Source organism: Staurois parvus, unplaced genomic scaffold (assembly GCF_062004578.1).
Source record: "Staurois parvus isolate SC_StPar_1 unplaced genomic scaffold, SC_StPar_1.0 ptg000327l, whole genome shotgun sequence".
Classification (NCBI taxonomy): Eukaryota; Metazoa; Chordata; class Amphibia; order Anura; family Ranidae; genus Staurois; species Staurois parvus.
Window position 1 is genome coordinate 4,049,702 of NW_028318123.1, and position 17,385 is coordinate 4,067,086.

Here is a 17,385-nt window from a genome sequence, read left to right on the forward strand (position 1 = left end):
GCCCTCTGTTAGCTCTTCCTCACTGTACAGTGGGGCTGAGCCCACAGCATGCGATACTTCGCTTGGTGAGGGAACACCAAAGGACAGGGGCAGGTAGAGGACACGTGATTTCAGTGGGCTTGCTCCCGGGCCATGCCAACTAACGGTTGTGTCTGACGTACCCACCGATCGTTGACTGTAGGTGTCAGAGGTGACCTGGGAAGAGGAAGACGACCGAGTCAACCAATCGATGACGGCAGGGTTGTCGGTGGAGACACGACCGCTGGATGACACCGGGAGCACTGGCCTCTGGCTGCGACTAGTGCTGCCTCGACCCCTTCCTCTGCTGCCACGTCTGCTCGCTCCTGAAACATTGCCTCCTCTGCCACTCCTCTGCGTGTTGTCTGACATACTCTTTAATTCAATAAGCACCCCAAAAATAAAACCGGATTTAACTCTTTGAACGTACAATAGTGGTGGTGAAGCAGAAAGTCAGTTTATTTAGCACAATCGGTCAATTGCAGCTTGCCGTTGGCTGGAAACTGTACGTTTATGTCACTGGAATGCACTAATCACCCAAAAAATATTACCGCCACCCGGCGTGTAAATGGATCTAACTCTTTGAACGTACAATAGTGGTTGTGAAGCAGAAAGTCAGTTTATTTAGCACAATCGGTCAATTGCAGCTTGCCGTTGGCTGGAAACTGTACGTTTATGTCACTGGAATGCACTAATCACCCAAAAAATATTACCGCCACCCGGCGTGTATATGGATTTAACTCTTTGAACGTACAATAGTGGTTGTGAAGCAGAAAGTCAGTTTATTTAGCACAATCGGTCAATTGCAGCTTGCCGTTGGCTGGAAACTGTACATTTATGTCACTGGAATGCACTAATCACCCAAAAAATATTACTGCCACCCGGCGTGTATATGGATTTAACTCTTTGAACGTACAATAGTGGTTGTGAAGCAGAAAGTCAGTTTATTTAGCACAATCGGTCAATTGCAGCTTGCCGTTGGCTGGAAACTGTACGTTTATGTCACTGGAATGCACTAATCACCCAAAAAATATTACCGCCACCCGGCGTGTAAATGGATCTAACTCTTTGAATGTACAATAGTGGTTGTGAAGCAGAAAGTCAGTTTATTTAGCACAATCGGTCAATTGCAGCTTGCCGTTGGCTGGAAACTGTACGTTTATGTCACTGGAATGCACTAATCACCCAAAAAATATTACCGCCACCCGGCGTGTATATGGATTTAACTCTTTGAATGTACAATAGTGGTTGTGAAGCAGAAAGTCAGTTTATTGTACACAATCGGTCAATTGCAGCTTGCCGTTGGCTGGAAACTGTACGTTTGTGTCACTGGAATGCACTAATCACCCAAAAAATATTACCGCCAGCCGGCGTGTAAATGGATTTAACTCTTTGAATGTACAATAGTGGTTGTGAAGCAGAAAGTCAGTTTATTTTGCACAATCGGTCAATTGCAGCTTGCCGTTGGCTGGAAACTACGTTTGTGTCACTGGAATGCACTAATCACCCAAAAAATATTACCGCCACCCGGCGTGTAAATGGATCTAACTCTTTGAACGTACAATAGTGGTTGTGAAGCAGAAAGTCAGTTTATTGTACACAATCGGTCAATTGCAGCTTGCCGTTGGCTGGAAACTGTACGTTTGTGTCACTGTAATGCACTAATCACCCAAAAAATATTACCGCCAGCCGGCGTGTAAATGGATTTAACTCTTTGAACGTACAATAGTGGTTGTGAAGCAGAAAGTCAGTTTATTTTGCACAATCGGTCAATTGCAGCTTGCCGTTGGCTGGAAACTGTACGTTTGTGTCACTGGAATGCACTAATCACCCAAAAAATATTACCGCCACCCGGCATGTAAATGGATCTAACTCTTTGAACGTACAATAGTGGTTGTGAAGCAGAAAGTCAGTTTATTGTACACAATCGGTCAATTGCAGCTTGCCGTTGGCTGGAAACTGTACGTTTGTGTCACTGGAATGCACTAATCACCCAAAAAATATTACCGCCAGCCGGCGTGTAAATGGATTTAACTCTTTGAACGTACAATAAGTAACGATTCTGTGTCCCTGAGTAACGATTCTGTGTCCCTGAGTAACGATTCTGTGTCCCTGAGTAACAATTCTGTGTCCCTGAGTAACAATTCTGTGTCCCTGAGTAACAATTCTGTGGCCCTAAAGTCTCTGTGGCCCTAACTCTGTCCCTCAATACACAGAGGTCTGTCTCTCTTCAATGACCGGAGGCTAATGGAGAATTCTAAGATGGCCGCGATTTATAGCTCCAGCATTACACAGTGTTGGCTGGCTGGCTGCTGATTGACTAATGCGATCACATGTCATGATTCATGACTCATGAATGCATTATGGGTCAGCGCGCCTTGTCTGTGCGCCTTCCTAGAGATCCCCGCCCCATCTTCTCTGTCCATTTTCTCCTGTCGCCACACATGTCGCCGCCATTTTTGGGAAAATTCGATTCGTGCATCCGAAGTTTGCTAATCTTCGGATTCGTCGCGAATCGAATTTTTCCAAATCTTCGAAACGAATTCCACTTCGTCATGTTCGATTCGCTCATCTCTAACCATGACCCATCACGAAAAAAATAGTAAACATTTTGTTTTTTGTTTATTTTTTTTTTACCTATATGCACTGACACTAAATATAAAACCTTTTGTTTCTTACCAAAAACATAATGGGGTTGATTTACTAAAACTGGAGAGTGAAAAATCACTAACACTAAGACCTCTTTCATACCATGTGCAGGGATGTGAATTTTTCTGCAAGGGCACAGAGAAAACAAGTGTTCTCTATGTGCCCTGTTCACGCCACAACACTAGTATCACATGCAGATTTTTTCTGTGCAGAAATCTGCAACGTGTATAAAACTCACAAGCTCGCATGAAAATTGATGTAAACTCGAGTCTCTGCAAGTTAAATATGCATGTTTTTTCCCATCAGTTTTTATGATACTGTACACCTACACTAACACTGACTAAACTAGAACAAGTCCCAAACTAGTTAATATTTTTTTTTCAATAGAACAGCAGGTTTCCAGCACAAATAGACGAACACATATATATGACTGCCAAGATTAAAGCCCACCTCCTGGACTCCACATATAAGTTATGCGGTTGTAAAGGGGTTAAATTTAAGTTAGACAGAACAATCGTTTACAATCAGGTTCAAATAACACATAGAAATTCAGAACATAATACAATTTAACTATCTACAGTGACTTAACGGAGTGTTCACACATAAAGGTAGTTAACAGAAGTATTTCGTACACATATAGGACTGTATTCATATGAAAGAGGTGTAATAGCATTTATTTCTATTTTGCAATATTAACGTAACTGAGCATTAGCTGAGGATTCAGTTGTCTTCAGCTAAAATCACCTGATTCTCCACTGGTCAGAGCCTTTATCCCAACTCTGTTCCCAGAGTGGTGGCCTTGCATCTCTTATATGGCCTGCCATTGTCCCTAGTGGCAGATATTGTTATCTTGAGGAAGCTCCTTTTCTTGCTTCTCTGACCCAATTAGGAGCTAGCAATAAGACAATAGTGAGATCTGATGAATCTCACGCTGTGTGGAGAGAATGGAGAAATGGTGCTAAACACAATACCACCCTCCATTTTGCCCAAGTCAGCAACATGACAGGCAGATCAAAAACTACTGTCGGTGCTAGGCATTTGTGGAAGGTGACACATTTTACAAAACCCAATACAGCTGAATACAGATGAATGTAGAAATATCAACTAGTCTTCAAAGGACCTCTGAGGAGGCCTTGTTGTAAATGGTCTAGAGAGCAATTTAAGGAATACACATCTGTGAGACAGGGATAATAACCTGTGTTGACATTTAGCTGATCCATATACATCTCAAACTGTCAAGTTGCATGTCATTTTATAACTCCTATCAGTGGCATAGCGTGGGGGAAGGGCAGCTGTGAAGGGGAGGGGCCTCACCCTAGGCACAAATTTAGAAGGACGCAGAAATTAGTCCAGAGGAGCCGCTCATAGTGTCCCAGGCTGGTGTCGGTGACTGCTCCATCACAATCCTCTCCTGCCACCTCCTCATCCCCACTGGATGTCACTTCACCTGTCATCACCTGCCAGCATGGAGCCCAGGGTGAAGGTGTAGGCTACAGGAGTGTACTGAAGGATGAGAGGGAATGTCCACTATAGGGGATCGTTCAGGGGCTGCAAGCTGAGAGGATGTGCTGTGCCTGGTGGAGCCCCTCTTCTGTCCCGTCACCGACCTGCAGTGTGAGAAATTGAGGCTGCAGGAGCAGGTGGACAAACTCAGCTGCCAGGTGGAACCATGGACGTACTGAGCTGGGCAATGGGACTGAGCAAGGACGGACAAACCAGGTACTTCAACCACGTGCTGCTCACTGTGTCTGGGAAGGCGGCTCAGGTCAGTTCAATGAGAGGGCAACACACAACAGGAGGTGGTATAGAGCGAAGGGGGAACTACCCATCATAGGGGGATATAGAAGGGACACTACCTTAAATAGGGGGTGTATAGGGGGCACTACCCATCATAAGGGGATAAAGAGGGGACACTACCTTAAATAGGGCCCCTATGATGGGTAGTGCCCCTATCTTACCCCCTATGATGGAGGGTATAGAGGGGGCACTACCTATCATAGGGGTATAGAGGGGGCACTACCCATCATAGGGGGGTATAAAGGGGGCACTACCTATCATAGGCAGGTATAGAGGGGGCACTACCCATCATAGGGGGTATAGAGAAGGCACTACCCATCATAGGGAGGTATAGAGGGGGCACTACCCATCATAGGGGTATAGAGGGGGCACTACCTTATATAGGGGCTATAGAGGGGGCAATACCCATCATAGGGAGTATAGAGGGGCACTACCCATCATAGGGTGTATAGAAGGGGTGCTACCCATCATAGGGGGTAGTGTTGTCCCTCACTCTTCCTTCCAGGAGTCTGTGGCTGGGAGTAGGTGCACAGTGTGTGCCAATCCTGTTACTCAGTATATCAGGCACACAAATCCTGTGAGTGAGATATTGATAGACAGAATTTGGAATGAACAGCGCAGGGTGCTGAAGAGGCCCGTGATTTTTGCTGCCTCCTTGTGATCCAGCCAATCCCCGATATGTCTGTGCCAGCATCCCGACATATACTTCACCCTCTGATGTGGACATACAAACACACACATAGCCATGTTGGAAGTATGGTGGAAGGTGTGCAGCAGGCAGTAAATTGGAGGACACACACAGTAAAGGCTGCCAAATTATTGAGTCTGCCAAATGCAACTGGTCCATGGGTTAGGGGGCGCAAATTACTTGTCTTGCCCTGGGCGCTGACAACCCACGCTACGCCACTGATTCCTATGGTAATGGAGTTACCTTCCTAAAAAGTGGCTACTATGTTGTGGAAAAAGATACTATTCAGTTAGATACCAAACATGAATATTATTACAGGTCCAGAAAGGTAAAGCAGATACCGCACCTTAGGAGAAATTCACATTGCAGGCTTGTCATATATGGTGTCTAACAAATCTTAATTTAATTCTGCAAAATAATATGCTGGTTTTTGGATTGTGAAACCTTGTCAGATGGAAAAATAAATGAATTCAGGATCATTGGTATTAAGGGTGTGTTCGATGGGCAAAATAAAATACTCCAACACACCTACAACACACTCCTCAGACCCTTTCATTGGGTGGAGCTGGCTCTGTAACTTTTCTTTGGTGGAGTTGGCCCTGTAACACCTTCTCTGGCGACAAGTAAAGTTGGACGTAAAGCTGGGAGCTCTTGTTATGCTATTAAAGACTAACTTCAGGACTATTTTTCAAGAAAAATGCCAGTGCAGTAAAGGAGCTGTAGTAAGTAAATAAAAGAAATGTGCATCTTTGAAAAATGTTGATTGATGCAATTGCCATCCCTGTAGGCCAGTGTTTCCCCTCTCAAAGCCTCACCTTAAAAAACCTATGGTTAGCATATCACTATCCTGCTGTATGGCAGGTATCAACAGTTTTCAAAGCTGGACAGATTTTTTTACCTACTGAGGCCCCTTGACTGCAACTTTCTTGTGGCTACATTCACAGTTAGCTGAGCATTTTTTAGGCATATTTGCAAGCATTTTTTTCCAGGTATTTTTGAGCGTTTTTTTAGCAGATTTGTAAATATAGGAATTTTACATTTAGGCATTTTTGTTGTGGCCAATAGAAATAGCTGCTGTTTGAGCTTAAACTGCCTAAAAAAAAGCTTGTAAAAACACTCATTTCCACTGTTCAGGTGTTTACCATTCAAATTTATGGGGACAAAACGCTCAGATCTGCCTAAAAAATAACACAAGTACTTTTTTGAGCAACAGGCGATAGAATGTGTGAAAAGGGGGCCTTTGGAAATAATGGGATTTTACTTGTTGAGTGTTTCTGAGCATGGAGCTTTGAGCTGAAAAACGCTCATGTGTGAAAGGGATCTGAAAAGTAGAATTAGCCTTTAGGCTTCATTCATACCATACGTGCAGAAAAATTGATGGAAACTAAAGTGTCAATTTCACTTGCAGTTTACACTGGTTTTCATGTGTGCATCAATGAGTTTTATACACATTGCAGATTCCTGCTCAGAAAAAGTCTGCACATGATACTAGTGTTGTGGTGTGAACAGGGCACATAGAGAACAATTGATTTAGTTGTGCCCTTGGAGAACACGTGCAGAAAAACTGACATCTCTGCACCATGGTGTGAACGACTCCTGTAACATCAGATTGGACTTTATCTTCAAGTGGTCCAAATTGTATTTGTGTATTTCTGTTTTTGTAATACAATTTCTGTAAATATTTATTACCATATTTTCTTTTCTTTTTACAATAATTAAAATGTGTTAACTGGAACTCTGCCATTCTGGAGAAGCTACCATAGTGTAAACTCTATTTCCTATCAGGACATGGCAGTGGGTAATACAAGTAATTTTTAAAGGTCAGATTTCCCACAGCAATTACATTTGTGTGCGGAAAATTTACATTAAAACACGTGGTGGTGGCTACCATGTTTGTAATGGGCTAACTGCTTAGTTGACTTGTCCCACTGATGCTCGTTCTCAGCCTGCTGGTGGTTAGATTGTTGTCTTGTGGGCTAGAAAATCCTCTGTGCACGGTGATACTGAGAGTGTAAATGTCACAAGGGTGCTAATTATTATTATTATTATACAGGACTTATATAGCACCAACAGTTTGCTCAGCGCTTTACAATGTAACGGGAGACAATACAGCAACAATACAGTTCAATACATGCAATCTTATAGTGTCTGGCATCACAGAGCAGAGAGAGGTCATAAGATAGATGCAGACAGGGGCGGACTGACCATCTGGAAATCGGGCACTTCCCAAGGGCCCGGGGTCAGTAGGGGGCCCCATGAGATGCCCCTGGTACCCTTTTCATAGGCTTTTTTGAGTTTGGGCAAGGACACAGGGGCCTCATGATCCCCTATTGCCCGGGGGCCCCATGAGTTGTCGGTCTGCCCCTGGATACAGAGTTGCAGCTTTGAGTCCTATGCTAGGACAGCATCAGGTAGCATGGAATTTAGGAAATTCCAAGTAAGGTGCAGTCACAGAATAAAATGCTATTTTTTAAAATACTTTTTATTCCCCGAAATATAATTATGTGACAGGTTATCTTTAGGTAGAGCCTGTCATGAAGAAAAATATTGGTGTAAGAAGTATAAAAGCTACTTTCTCTGAAATTCAAACTGCTTGTTAGTCCCGGGGCATCAACAACACTCTGAATAGTTTCAGCTTCAAAGCTCCATTATTAGTATGTGTTACATAGGAGGCCACCCCAACAGGTATTTTTTATGTGATGGACTCTGTCAAAAATCCTTACAGCTAAAAAACCCCGGAGGAAACTAAGAAACCCCTATAGAGCATGCTCCAGTGTCCAAAAAAAACCCTATGTATTTTCTTAGCTTGACAGCATCAAACAGGTACAGTTGGAAACTCCAATTTTTTTCAAGAAGTATGAATGATTCAAATGGAAAATGGCAAGGCTTAAAGCTGCTGATTTCATTTGGCATATTAATGAGGAACTGGTTATTCTTAATATTTTGCAACAAAGCTCTGTAAATAGAAAAAAAATTGCTGTTTAAAAAAAATTCCTCATAAAAAAATAAAACAAGTTTTCAGTTTTTGGAATTATATAAGAAAAACATACCACTTTGGTCTTCATCTTACTGGTAATGCATGGACCGCCAAAAAAAGGGACGACAGTTGAAGTTATAAACTGTATTAATACAACTGATTTCTGTACCAATTTAAAGTGGAAGTTAATACTTTTTTTTTGTTTTGGATAGAGGGGAAAAGTTAGAACTCCAGTGAGTTTTTTTTGTGCTTGTGTTCCCCTTTTTGACTCAAGTTACACTTTAGTGCAGTACAGGTCTTGTGACCGGAAACATTTAATAGAAAAAAAATAGAGATATTGAAAAAAAAATTAAACATTTGATTGAAAAAATGTGTTCTATTTATCATCAAACAATTAAGTTTTAATTTTATATGGGTGAATATAAAAAGGCTGCTCTATCCAGAATTCATACTTTAGTTTTAGGTGGAGTCTTGTGAGCTGAGTCACACATTGATTGCTCATATTTCTTGAAATATACTTAGATCTCCCTGACATAATTTCTGCCTCTGTTGCTCCACACCTAAACTGCCATGTATTTGCTAAAAACAGCAATAGGCGTATTAAGTGTACTTCTCCTTATCCTAGAAGGAGATCACAGTAAAAACTGAACAAAGGTTGCCCCCTTCTGGGAAATAAGGTTTATGCTTTATTTTAATGCTGTCACTTTTTTTTCTCAACAGCTAAAACGCCACCAGAAAACCCAACAAACAGTAAGTGTTTTCTTTGCAATAAAATGTAGTAATATTATATAATATGTTAAAGTGTAATAAGTCTATGTTATAGTAAGTTATATGGAGTTCTAATTTGGAATGACAGGAATTTTACTGTAGTAAAACTGAATTTAACACCTTTAACAAGTCATGTTATATGACTCAGAAATCTTCCAATGATGCGGTATGAATTTGGATAGTTATTAACAACAATTTACAGCCTGCTGCTTCCACGTTGATTGGTCTAAGTTACACTGAAGTAAAATGGGTATAAGGTAATGAACCATAGGGCAACAGGTAGATAGTTTGCTTGCCCTTGCAGAAAATCCTTGGCTCTCCTTAGTGCAGACTTAGCAAGACACTTACAGGTATCTGAAGAATAATTCCAGAATCTGAGTATCCAAAGAGTAACCAAAATCGCCATGGACACCACTCTGCAATTCAACTCCTCTCACCCCCATGCTTTCTTATTGGCCATTAAGGTCACCTTTGATATGTATCAGCCAGAAGGATGACATGGGAGTTGGAATGGGGCAACTATGACATTATTATTTATTACAGGTACTTGTATATCGCCGTCAATTTACGCAGCGCTTTACATATATATATACAGGTGAAACTCGAAAAATTTGAATATTGTGCAAAAGTTCATTTATTTCAGTAATGCAACTTAAAAGGTGAAACTAATATATGAGATAGACTCATTACATGCAAAGCAAGATAGTTCAAGCCGTGATTTGTCATAATTGTGATGATTATGGCTTACAGCTCATGAAGACCTCAAATCCACAATCTCAGAAAATTAGAATATTACATGCAATCAATAAAACAAAGATTGTACATAGAACAATATCAGACCTTTGAAAAGTATAGGCATGCATATGTACTCAGTACTTGGTTTGGGCCCCTTTTGCAGCAATTACTGCCTCAATGCGGCGTGGCATGGAAGCTATCAGCCTGTGGCACTGCTGAGGTGTTATGGAAGACCAGGATGCTTCAATAGCGGCCTTCAGCTCTTCTGCATTGTTCGGTCTCATGTCTCTCATCTTTCTCTTGGCAATGCTCCATAGATTCTCTATAGGGTTCAGGTCAGGCGAGTTTGCTGGCAATCAAGCACAGTAATCCCACGGTCATTGAACCAGGTTTTGGTGCTTTTGGCAGTGTGGGCAGGTGCCACGTCCTGCTGGAAAATGAAGTCAGCATCCCCATAAAGCTCGTCTGCGGAAGGAAGCATGAAGTGCTCCAAAATCTCCTGGTAGACGGCTGCGTTGACCCTGGACTTAATAAAGCACAGTGGACCAACACCAGCAGATGACATGGCTCCCCAAATCAACACAGACTGAGGAAACTTCACACTGGACTTCAAGCATCTTGCAGTGTGTGCCTCTCCATTCTTCCTCCATACTCTGGGTCCTTGGTTTCCAAATGAGATGCAAAAGTTGCTCTCATCAGAAAAGAGGACTTTGGACCACTGAGAAACAGACCAGGTCTGTTTTTCTTTAGCCCAGGTAAGATGTTTCTGATGTTGTTTGTTGTTCAGGAGCGGCTTGACAAGAGGAATTCGACATTTGAAGCCAATGTCCAGGATAGTCTGTGTGTGGTGGCTCTTGATGCACTGACTCCAGCCTCAGTCCACTCCTTGTGAAAGTCCCCAACACTTTTGAATGACCTTTTCCTGACAATACTCTCCAGGCTGCGGTCATCCCTGCTACTTGTGCACCTTTTTCTTCCACACTTTTCCCTTCCACATAACTTTCTATTAATGTTCCTACTGAACCAGACTGAGAGACCATTTAAAGGCTCAGGAACCCTTTGCAGGTGTTATGACTTAATTAACTGATTAGAGTGGGACACTTTGAGCCTAGAATATTGCACCTTTTCACAATATTCTCATTTTCTGAGATTGTGGATTTGGGGTTTTCATGAGCTGTAAGCCATAATCATCACAATTATGACAAATCACGACTTGAACTATCTTACTTTGCATGTAATGAGTCTATCTCATATATTAGTTTCACCTTTTAAGTTGCATTACTGAAATAAATTAACTTTTGCACGATATTCTAATTTTTTGAGTTTCACCTGTATATTATGCATTCACATCAGTCCCTAACCCTCAATCTAAGGTCCCTAACTTACATTCATACATACACATACTAGGGCCAATTTAGACAGGAGCCAATTAACCTACCAGCATGTCTTTGGAGTGTGGGAGGAAACTGAAGTACCCAGAGGAAACCCACACAGGCACAGCAAGAACATACAAACATAACCCTGCAATCTGTTGTTGCTATTTGGATAGATAGGTTTGTGGTTCTTGAGGTTGCTCTGTAAGTAATCTGTGAATATTGCAGGCATCTATCTAGTAGTGCCTTTTTAAGGTCTTTGGGTCACTCTACCAGGTAAGGTGATCCCACAGGTTGGTTTTAACAAATAAAATGGAATACAACATAGTCACTTCATATATAGAGGGGACACCCTCTACCTACCTGGCACCTGCATTTTCCATGATTTGATGATCTATAATATCCCTACTTTTATAACAGTCATTGGTACAGTTGGTACTTTATACAAGATGTGAATGTTACAATCAGTCTTTCGTCATGAATAGATCCATTTATGAATGCATCCTAGGGGTTGAGTTCTCTATTTTTGCATTGCCTAAACATATTTATGGAGATGGAATATTTGGAAACTGATGCTATTTTTCAAAGTATCTTAATATGACATACATAGTGATTATAAAAATAATAATATAGAACACAGAGTAGACTCTGATCTCCTGATCTGCTCATGATCTTCTACACTTGCATTGGCCAAAAGTGGTAAATGAAGAAGAAGAACATATCTTTAAAAACTATAAAAATGTCAAGTGCACAGTGCCCCCTCTTCTTTCATTAGTTTTGAAAAAGCTGCTATTGCCTTAAGTTAGATAAATGGAAGGAGGCCTAATACTATGATTCCATCGCTGGAGCCCAAATAAACAAAATCTTTGGCAACCAAAAGAATACCACCCTGCTAGAATCACTTTTTCTATTGAGAATATTTCCTTGTTTTATTGGTCTAACCTGTCTGACAATCTTGTGACAATTGGTAAATAAGCATATATGAGATGACTGTGTACTTACTGATGATGGAATAAAAAAAATGTGTGGAAAGCAACTGTACAAACATAAGCTGCCCCTGTCGCCTGCAGGTACTACTGTGCTAAAAGTATATTTATATTATAGTGAGGGGAACTCTCCTCTTAGACAGCTAATGCCAGAATACGTGTCCCATTTGGAAGATTCACCCTTACCTCTGGTGCCAACTGGAAAATGTTTGATTTCCCCATCCTTTTCTATGACAGAGGCCAAATAGAGAGGGTGAATCTCCCCAGTGGGAACAAAGAAATCAAGTTAGTCCTGGTTCACATCAGTGCGACTTGTCGAGACCAATAGCGGCGATGGAACTGTGCAAATCGGTGCGACTAATGTCGCAGTGACTTTGAAAAAGCTTCCTGCACTATTTTTGTGCAACTTCATTGCAACTTGCATTGATACCTGTTAAATGAAGTCAATAAAGTTGCATTGAAAAGTAAGCTTTGAAGGTGTGTGAAGTAGCATGATTTCTAAGCTGCATTGGTGTGAACCAGAGCTAATAATAATCCTTTTTCAACTTTATGCAAAACCTAAAAAAAAATTTGGCTTAATGTATACTTTAATGGTTATTGTGGGTCTGGAAACAGGGTTATGATAAAAAGAAAGTTTGAGAGCTTCCCATTCTGGTATTTCATTATGCACTAGTGAAACTCTGAAGTATCTGTATTTGTAAGCTTGTAAGTTTGAGTGTCAGTCAACATCTTACTGCCAAAGACTAACAGACTACACACTGATATAGCTATAAAACAATGGTTCCCAACCTTTTTACACCCAGGTACCACTTGCCAGTCCATTTCCATAAAATGTATATCTCTATGGAGGTAGAACAGTGGTGGAGCAGGGGATGGGGCTAATAGTAGCATGCGGCCTACACTGTGCCAAAATGTACTTGATGGATGCAGCATAAACTGCACAGTTTCTCTGGAACTCGGGTTCCTCTTGGGTTTTGAGGTTTCTGTTGGTTGGAGGGTACAGTCTGATACAAAGATACAGTCTAGTCCTGTACATGGTAGTTCAGTGAGGGCTGCAGCAGAGCTTTTAGGACTTTGGACCCTGGACTCAGGACCCTGGACCCTAGACTCAGGACTCTTCTGGACTCAGGATGATTCTGGCCTCAGGACCCTGGAATTGGGTCTCTGGACTCCTCTGGATTTGGCACCCAGTATTCAGTCTTCGTCTCTGTTGCACATTGCCTTCTCTTTACACCACATTCTAGGCAACACTGTTCTTAAAAGAGGCATGGGACATGTCTCTCTGCTAAAGACTGATTCAGGTGCTGGCAGCTGGAACTTTAAACTTAGTTCATGGAAAATGCAGCCACGGGATTACTCCATGGACCTACAGCACACAGTATGATACCTGATTCCTTCCTAATTCCTCACTACCATCCTTTAGTTTACAATGCAGGTCAAGGGTACAAAGTAAAGTCCGTGAATCTCAACTGCCAGAGTCCCTGTTGGGGACTGCCACTATAAGAAATGCTGCCACACCTAAGCTGGAGGTTAAAACTACACATGGTGATGACTATTATGATAAATGTTACATTTGTTGGCTGCCTCTGTGGCTGTTGAACTAAAAACTGACATCATGTAAACCAGGGGTGCTCAACCTGTGGCCCACAGAATACATGTGGCCCTTGGAGTCCTCTGACATGGCTCTCAACCTGAAACTGAATGCAGGAGTTTTGGTGAACTTGCAGAATGTGCATTACACCTGCAAGATATTATAGAAGTCTAAGGCAAAGCACAGCTAACCCACATTAAAGCCACAGGTGCACTGCCCTGCACCCGAGGTGCAGGTAAACCACAACACGTGTGAAAGCAGCCTTATAGGGGGCTCAGGACTGTAAAGGCACATTTACATTTGCAGTTTGGGGCTTGGGTGGTTTTTATTACCCCCCAAACACTGGTGTAGCATCAGGGGTCATAATAGTGACCCCACCCCATGCTCCACGGGGCCGTGCGACCTCTCTGTCTCATTGTGGTGTACACTTGGACAGGAGGGAAGGTGGGGGTGCCATATACAGGAATTGATACTCTCCATTTTCCTCCTGCAATTCCTCTCCCTCCCGCCAGCATTCAACGACTGCAGGAGGAACATGTTCATTGTGCTATTCAAAATAAAAGATTTAAAATTCTGAACCGTTTCATTTCATTGTGGCCCTTGACCCATTAGAAAATCACTTAAGTGGCCCTCGCTTTTCAATAGGTTGAGCCCTCCTGATGTAAACTATAAAAACTAATTTTGTTGAAGCTGGGGCAGAGATGGAAAATGAATGGTGTTTCTGGATATCAGAGAGTCATTAAACCACATAGTGGCCATAGAAGGTGAAATGGATGGAGTCCAAAATCAAGTTTAATGTGTATGGCATCATTATGGAAGGTATCCTAGAAGATTTGTAAAATCACTCTTGCATGAATGGCATATATTTGAAGGAGGCATTAATATACACACTATGTGACCTAAAAAAGAAAAAGCATATATAGACAAACCAAAAATAAAAAATAAATTATTAACGTGCTGTAAAATTTATAAAAGAAGGCGCTATTGTCTCCAATGCGCCAAATTAAAATGTCATTCAATAACGCTAAATGTGCCAAACTTGTGAATAAATACATCAATAAGTGACTCCATATCCCAAAGGTGCATAACCAGTCAGTGTGAAAAAAATCACAAACATAAGTCCATAAAGATACCAGCAAAGGTCTTCTCTTCTCTTCCCACTCCAAGTCTAGTGTTAATTCACTGGGTGGACAGTAAAAATAATAAAACACCAGACAGCATGTGAACCCCTTTTTTTTCCAACTGGTCAACAAGCACTTGATAAGAGCTCCACACAGTATGTAAACCAGAGGGATAAAAGAGTTCCTGTAGTGCAGTATTTTTATTACAGCAAACAGTGAGTTTAAAAATCAGATGAATAGCTTTGCCCTTACATTATAAGTGCCACTAGATCAGCACCACAACAGTCAACAGTATGTGTAATAACAAGCACTTCTGCTCCACCAAGTCCTGGAGCTTATGTGTGCTCCAAACATGCGAAATTTCATAACCGGAAGTGACATAGCAGAAGTTCCGCCTCAACGTGTTTTGTCATACTGGCATCATCAGGAAGCAGATCAGTAGCCATGTTATTGGAGTCTTGAATATCTCAGGTTGGCAGCTGATTGTACAGTGCCGCCGCCATATTATTGGAGTCTTAAAGCAGAGTTCCAGCCATTTTTACCTGTAATGCAGCCTTACAGTGCTGGATCCCGCACAGATGGAACCCTGTGCAGTTTTAAAATCTGACTAAGGTGCTTCCAGCGGGGTGCTATGCGGGTTCAAGGCAGAAGCCCTTCAGCATGGGGACTGAGTCCTTGAAGGTCTGTATGACAATGCCGCCATGATGGGAGAAGGTTAGTGCCTGATAGAAGTCAGGGACCTGCTGTGGGACTGGTAAGATCTCCTTTTTTTCTCTCTGTAAAGAGAAACAAACAAAGCTCTAAATTGGAGAGAAAAGGAGAGGTGTTGTGATTGTGAGTTTCCACCCAGGGGAGTGCTCACTGTTGTTCCTGAGATGTGGTTGCTCTTTTTGTTTTGATGAATGGATGAAGCCTGAGGATGAGGAAAAGCTGGAGGAAGGTCAGGCAGTTGAATTTCTGTCTGAAGAGTCACAGAATCAGGAGGTCTCTGCCTCCCAGTCTCAGATTTTTATTCCAAGACCTTACTGATATGGTACAGGCGGGATTCAGGCTATCTCCGATAGAAACCTCTGAGGCTATTTATTCTTCCCTGGGCTCTTTGAAGCCTTCATAGAGTACTCAGGCCTTTCCGTTGCATCCTCTTCTGGAGCAAATTATGTATGCTGACTGGGACCACCCAGACAGGGTTTTGTTCCACCAAAGAGGTTTTCTGTTTTGTACCCCATGTAACAAAGGTTAAGAAATGGGGGTTGCCTGTAGTGGATGCAGCTGTTTCATCCCTGAATAAATCTTTAACATGTCCTGTGGATAATGCCCAGGTTTTCAAGGACCCAGCAGATAAGAAGATGGAGTCTCTCTTTAAGGCCTCCTTCTCCCTGGCAGGTTCTGCCGCACAGCCAGCTGTGGCAGCTATTGGCATTTGCAAGAGTCTTTCTGACTGTGTCAAGCAATGGATTGGAAGACCATCAGGGCAGGGGGAATGCTCAGCCGAGGATTTGGATGATGTTCCACGTGCTTTGTGTTTTTACGTGGTTGATGCTATTAAGGATTCAATTCAGCAAATTTCTCCCTTGGCTCATTATTATCAGTGCACATACACAGGATTTTGTGGCTGAAGAGGTGGTCAGCAGAACTGCCATGCAAAAAATTATTGGCAGGTTTCCCCTTTCATGGGGAATAGCTGTTTAAGGAAGATATGAACAAATCTATCCAAAGGATTTCAGGGGGTAAAAGTACTCTTCCACCCTCCAAGAGGAAATTCAAACGCCCTTCTTTTAAGGTGTCAGGGGCTTTGGTTGCTGGGCCTTCATCTACCAGGCAGTTGTTTCGCCACACACAGTTCCCAGCCTCCAGAGGTAGATCTCCGCATCAAAACCCAAGGAGGCCCTGGTTGCAAAAGTCATTTAAGATAGATCCAAAGTCCGCCTCCTTGTGAAGGGGTGCCCCCACTTGTTCGGATTGGGGGGAAGGCTTTTGAATTTTGTGGCCACATGGAGGGCTCTAATCCAAGACAAATGGATAATTTCCACGATTTCTCTAGGGTACAGACTAGAATTTCGGGCATTTCCCTCTCCCCGGTTTCTAAGATCAAATTTACCAATGAATCCAGAGAAAAGAAGAGCTTTATTTCAGGCACTCAATTGCTTATTGGCTCAAGGAGTAATCATTGAGGCTCCAGCGGGCGAAAGGTTTCAGGGGTTTTTATTCAAACCTGTTTACAGTCCCAAAACCAAATGGGGATGTAAGGTCCATCTTGGACCTCAAGGGGCTAAATCAGTTCCTATGTGTCCGATCCTTTCATATGGAATCAATTCGGTCAGTAGTGGCCTCCCTAAAGGAGGGAGATTTTTTGGCATCCATAGACATCAAGGACGCATACCTGCAGTATTAGGGGCTCAGCATTTCCAGCTCAGGACCTGGGGAGTATCGGTCACAAGTTATCTAGATGATCTCTTACTCAGAAATCGGTTGGTGCCAGATCTGGAGCAGAATGTGATCCTAAGGATGAAGATCCTGTAACAGCTGGGCTGGGTGCTCAACCTCAAGGAGTTAGCCCTGGAACCAGTGCAGAGCCTAGAGTATTTGGGGATAGTCCTAGACACGGTTTACGGAAAGGTATTTCTGCCTCCAGGTAAACATTGCACCCTGGGGAACAAGGTTTCCAGTTTGAAGGCCAAGAGC

At 42.4% G+C, this 17,385-nt stretch overlaps 1 protein-coding gene across 3 annotated transcripts in view; it reads left to right on the plus strand.

Annotated features, from left to right (window-relative positions):
- The window catches only part of ADGRG2 (adhesion G protein-coupled receptor G2), a 196,242-nt gene that overhangs the window by 94,438 nt on the left and 84,419 nt on the right, over positions 1-17,385 (plus strand). For all 3 annotated transcript variants that reach the window (XM_089683890.1, XM_089683892.1, XM_089683893.1), the window contains exon 4: positions 8,850-8,879. In XM_089683890.1, coding sequence (XP_089540016.1) covers positions 8,850-8,879 — 30 coding nt within the window. The remainder of the gene's footprint in view (positions 1-8,849; positions 8,880-17,385) is intronic.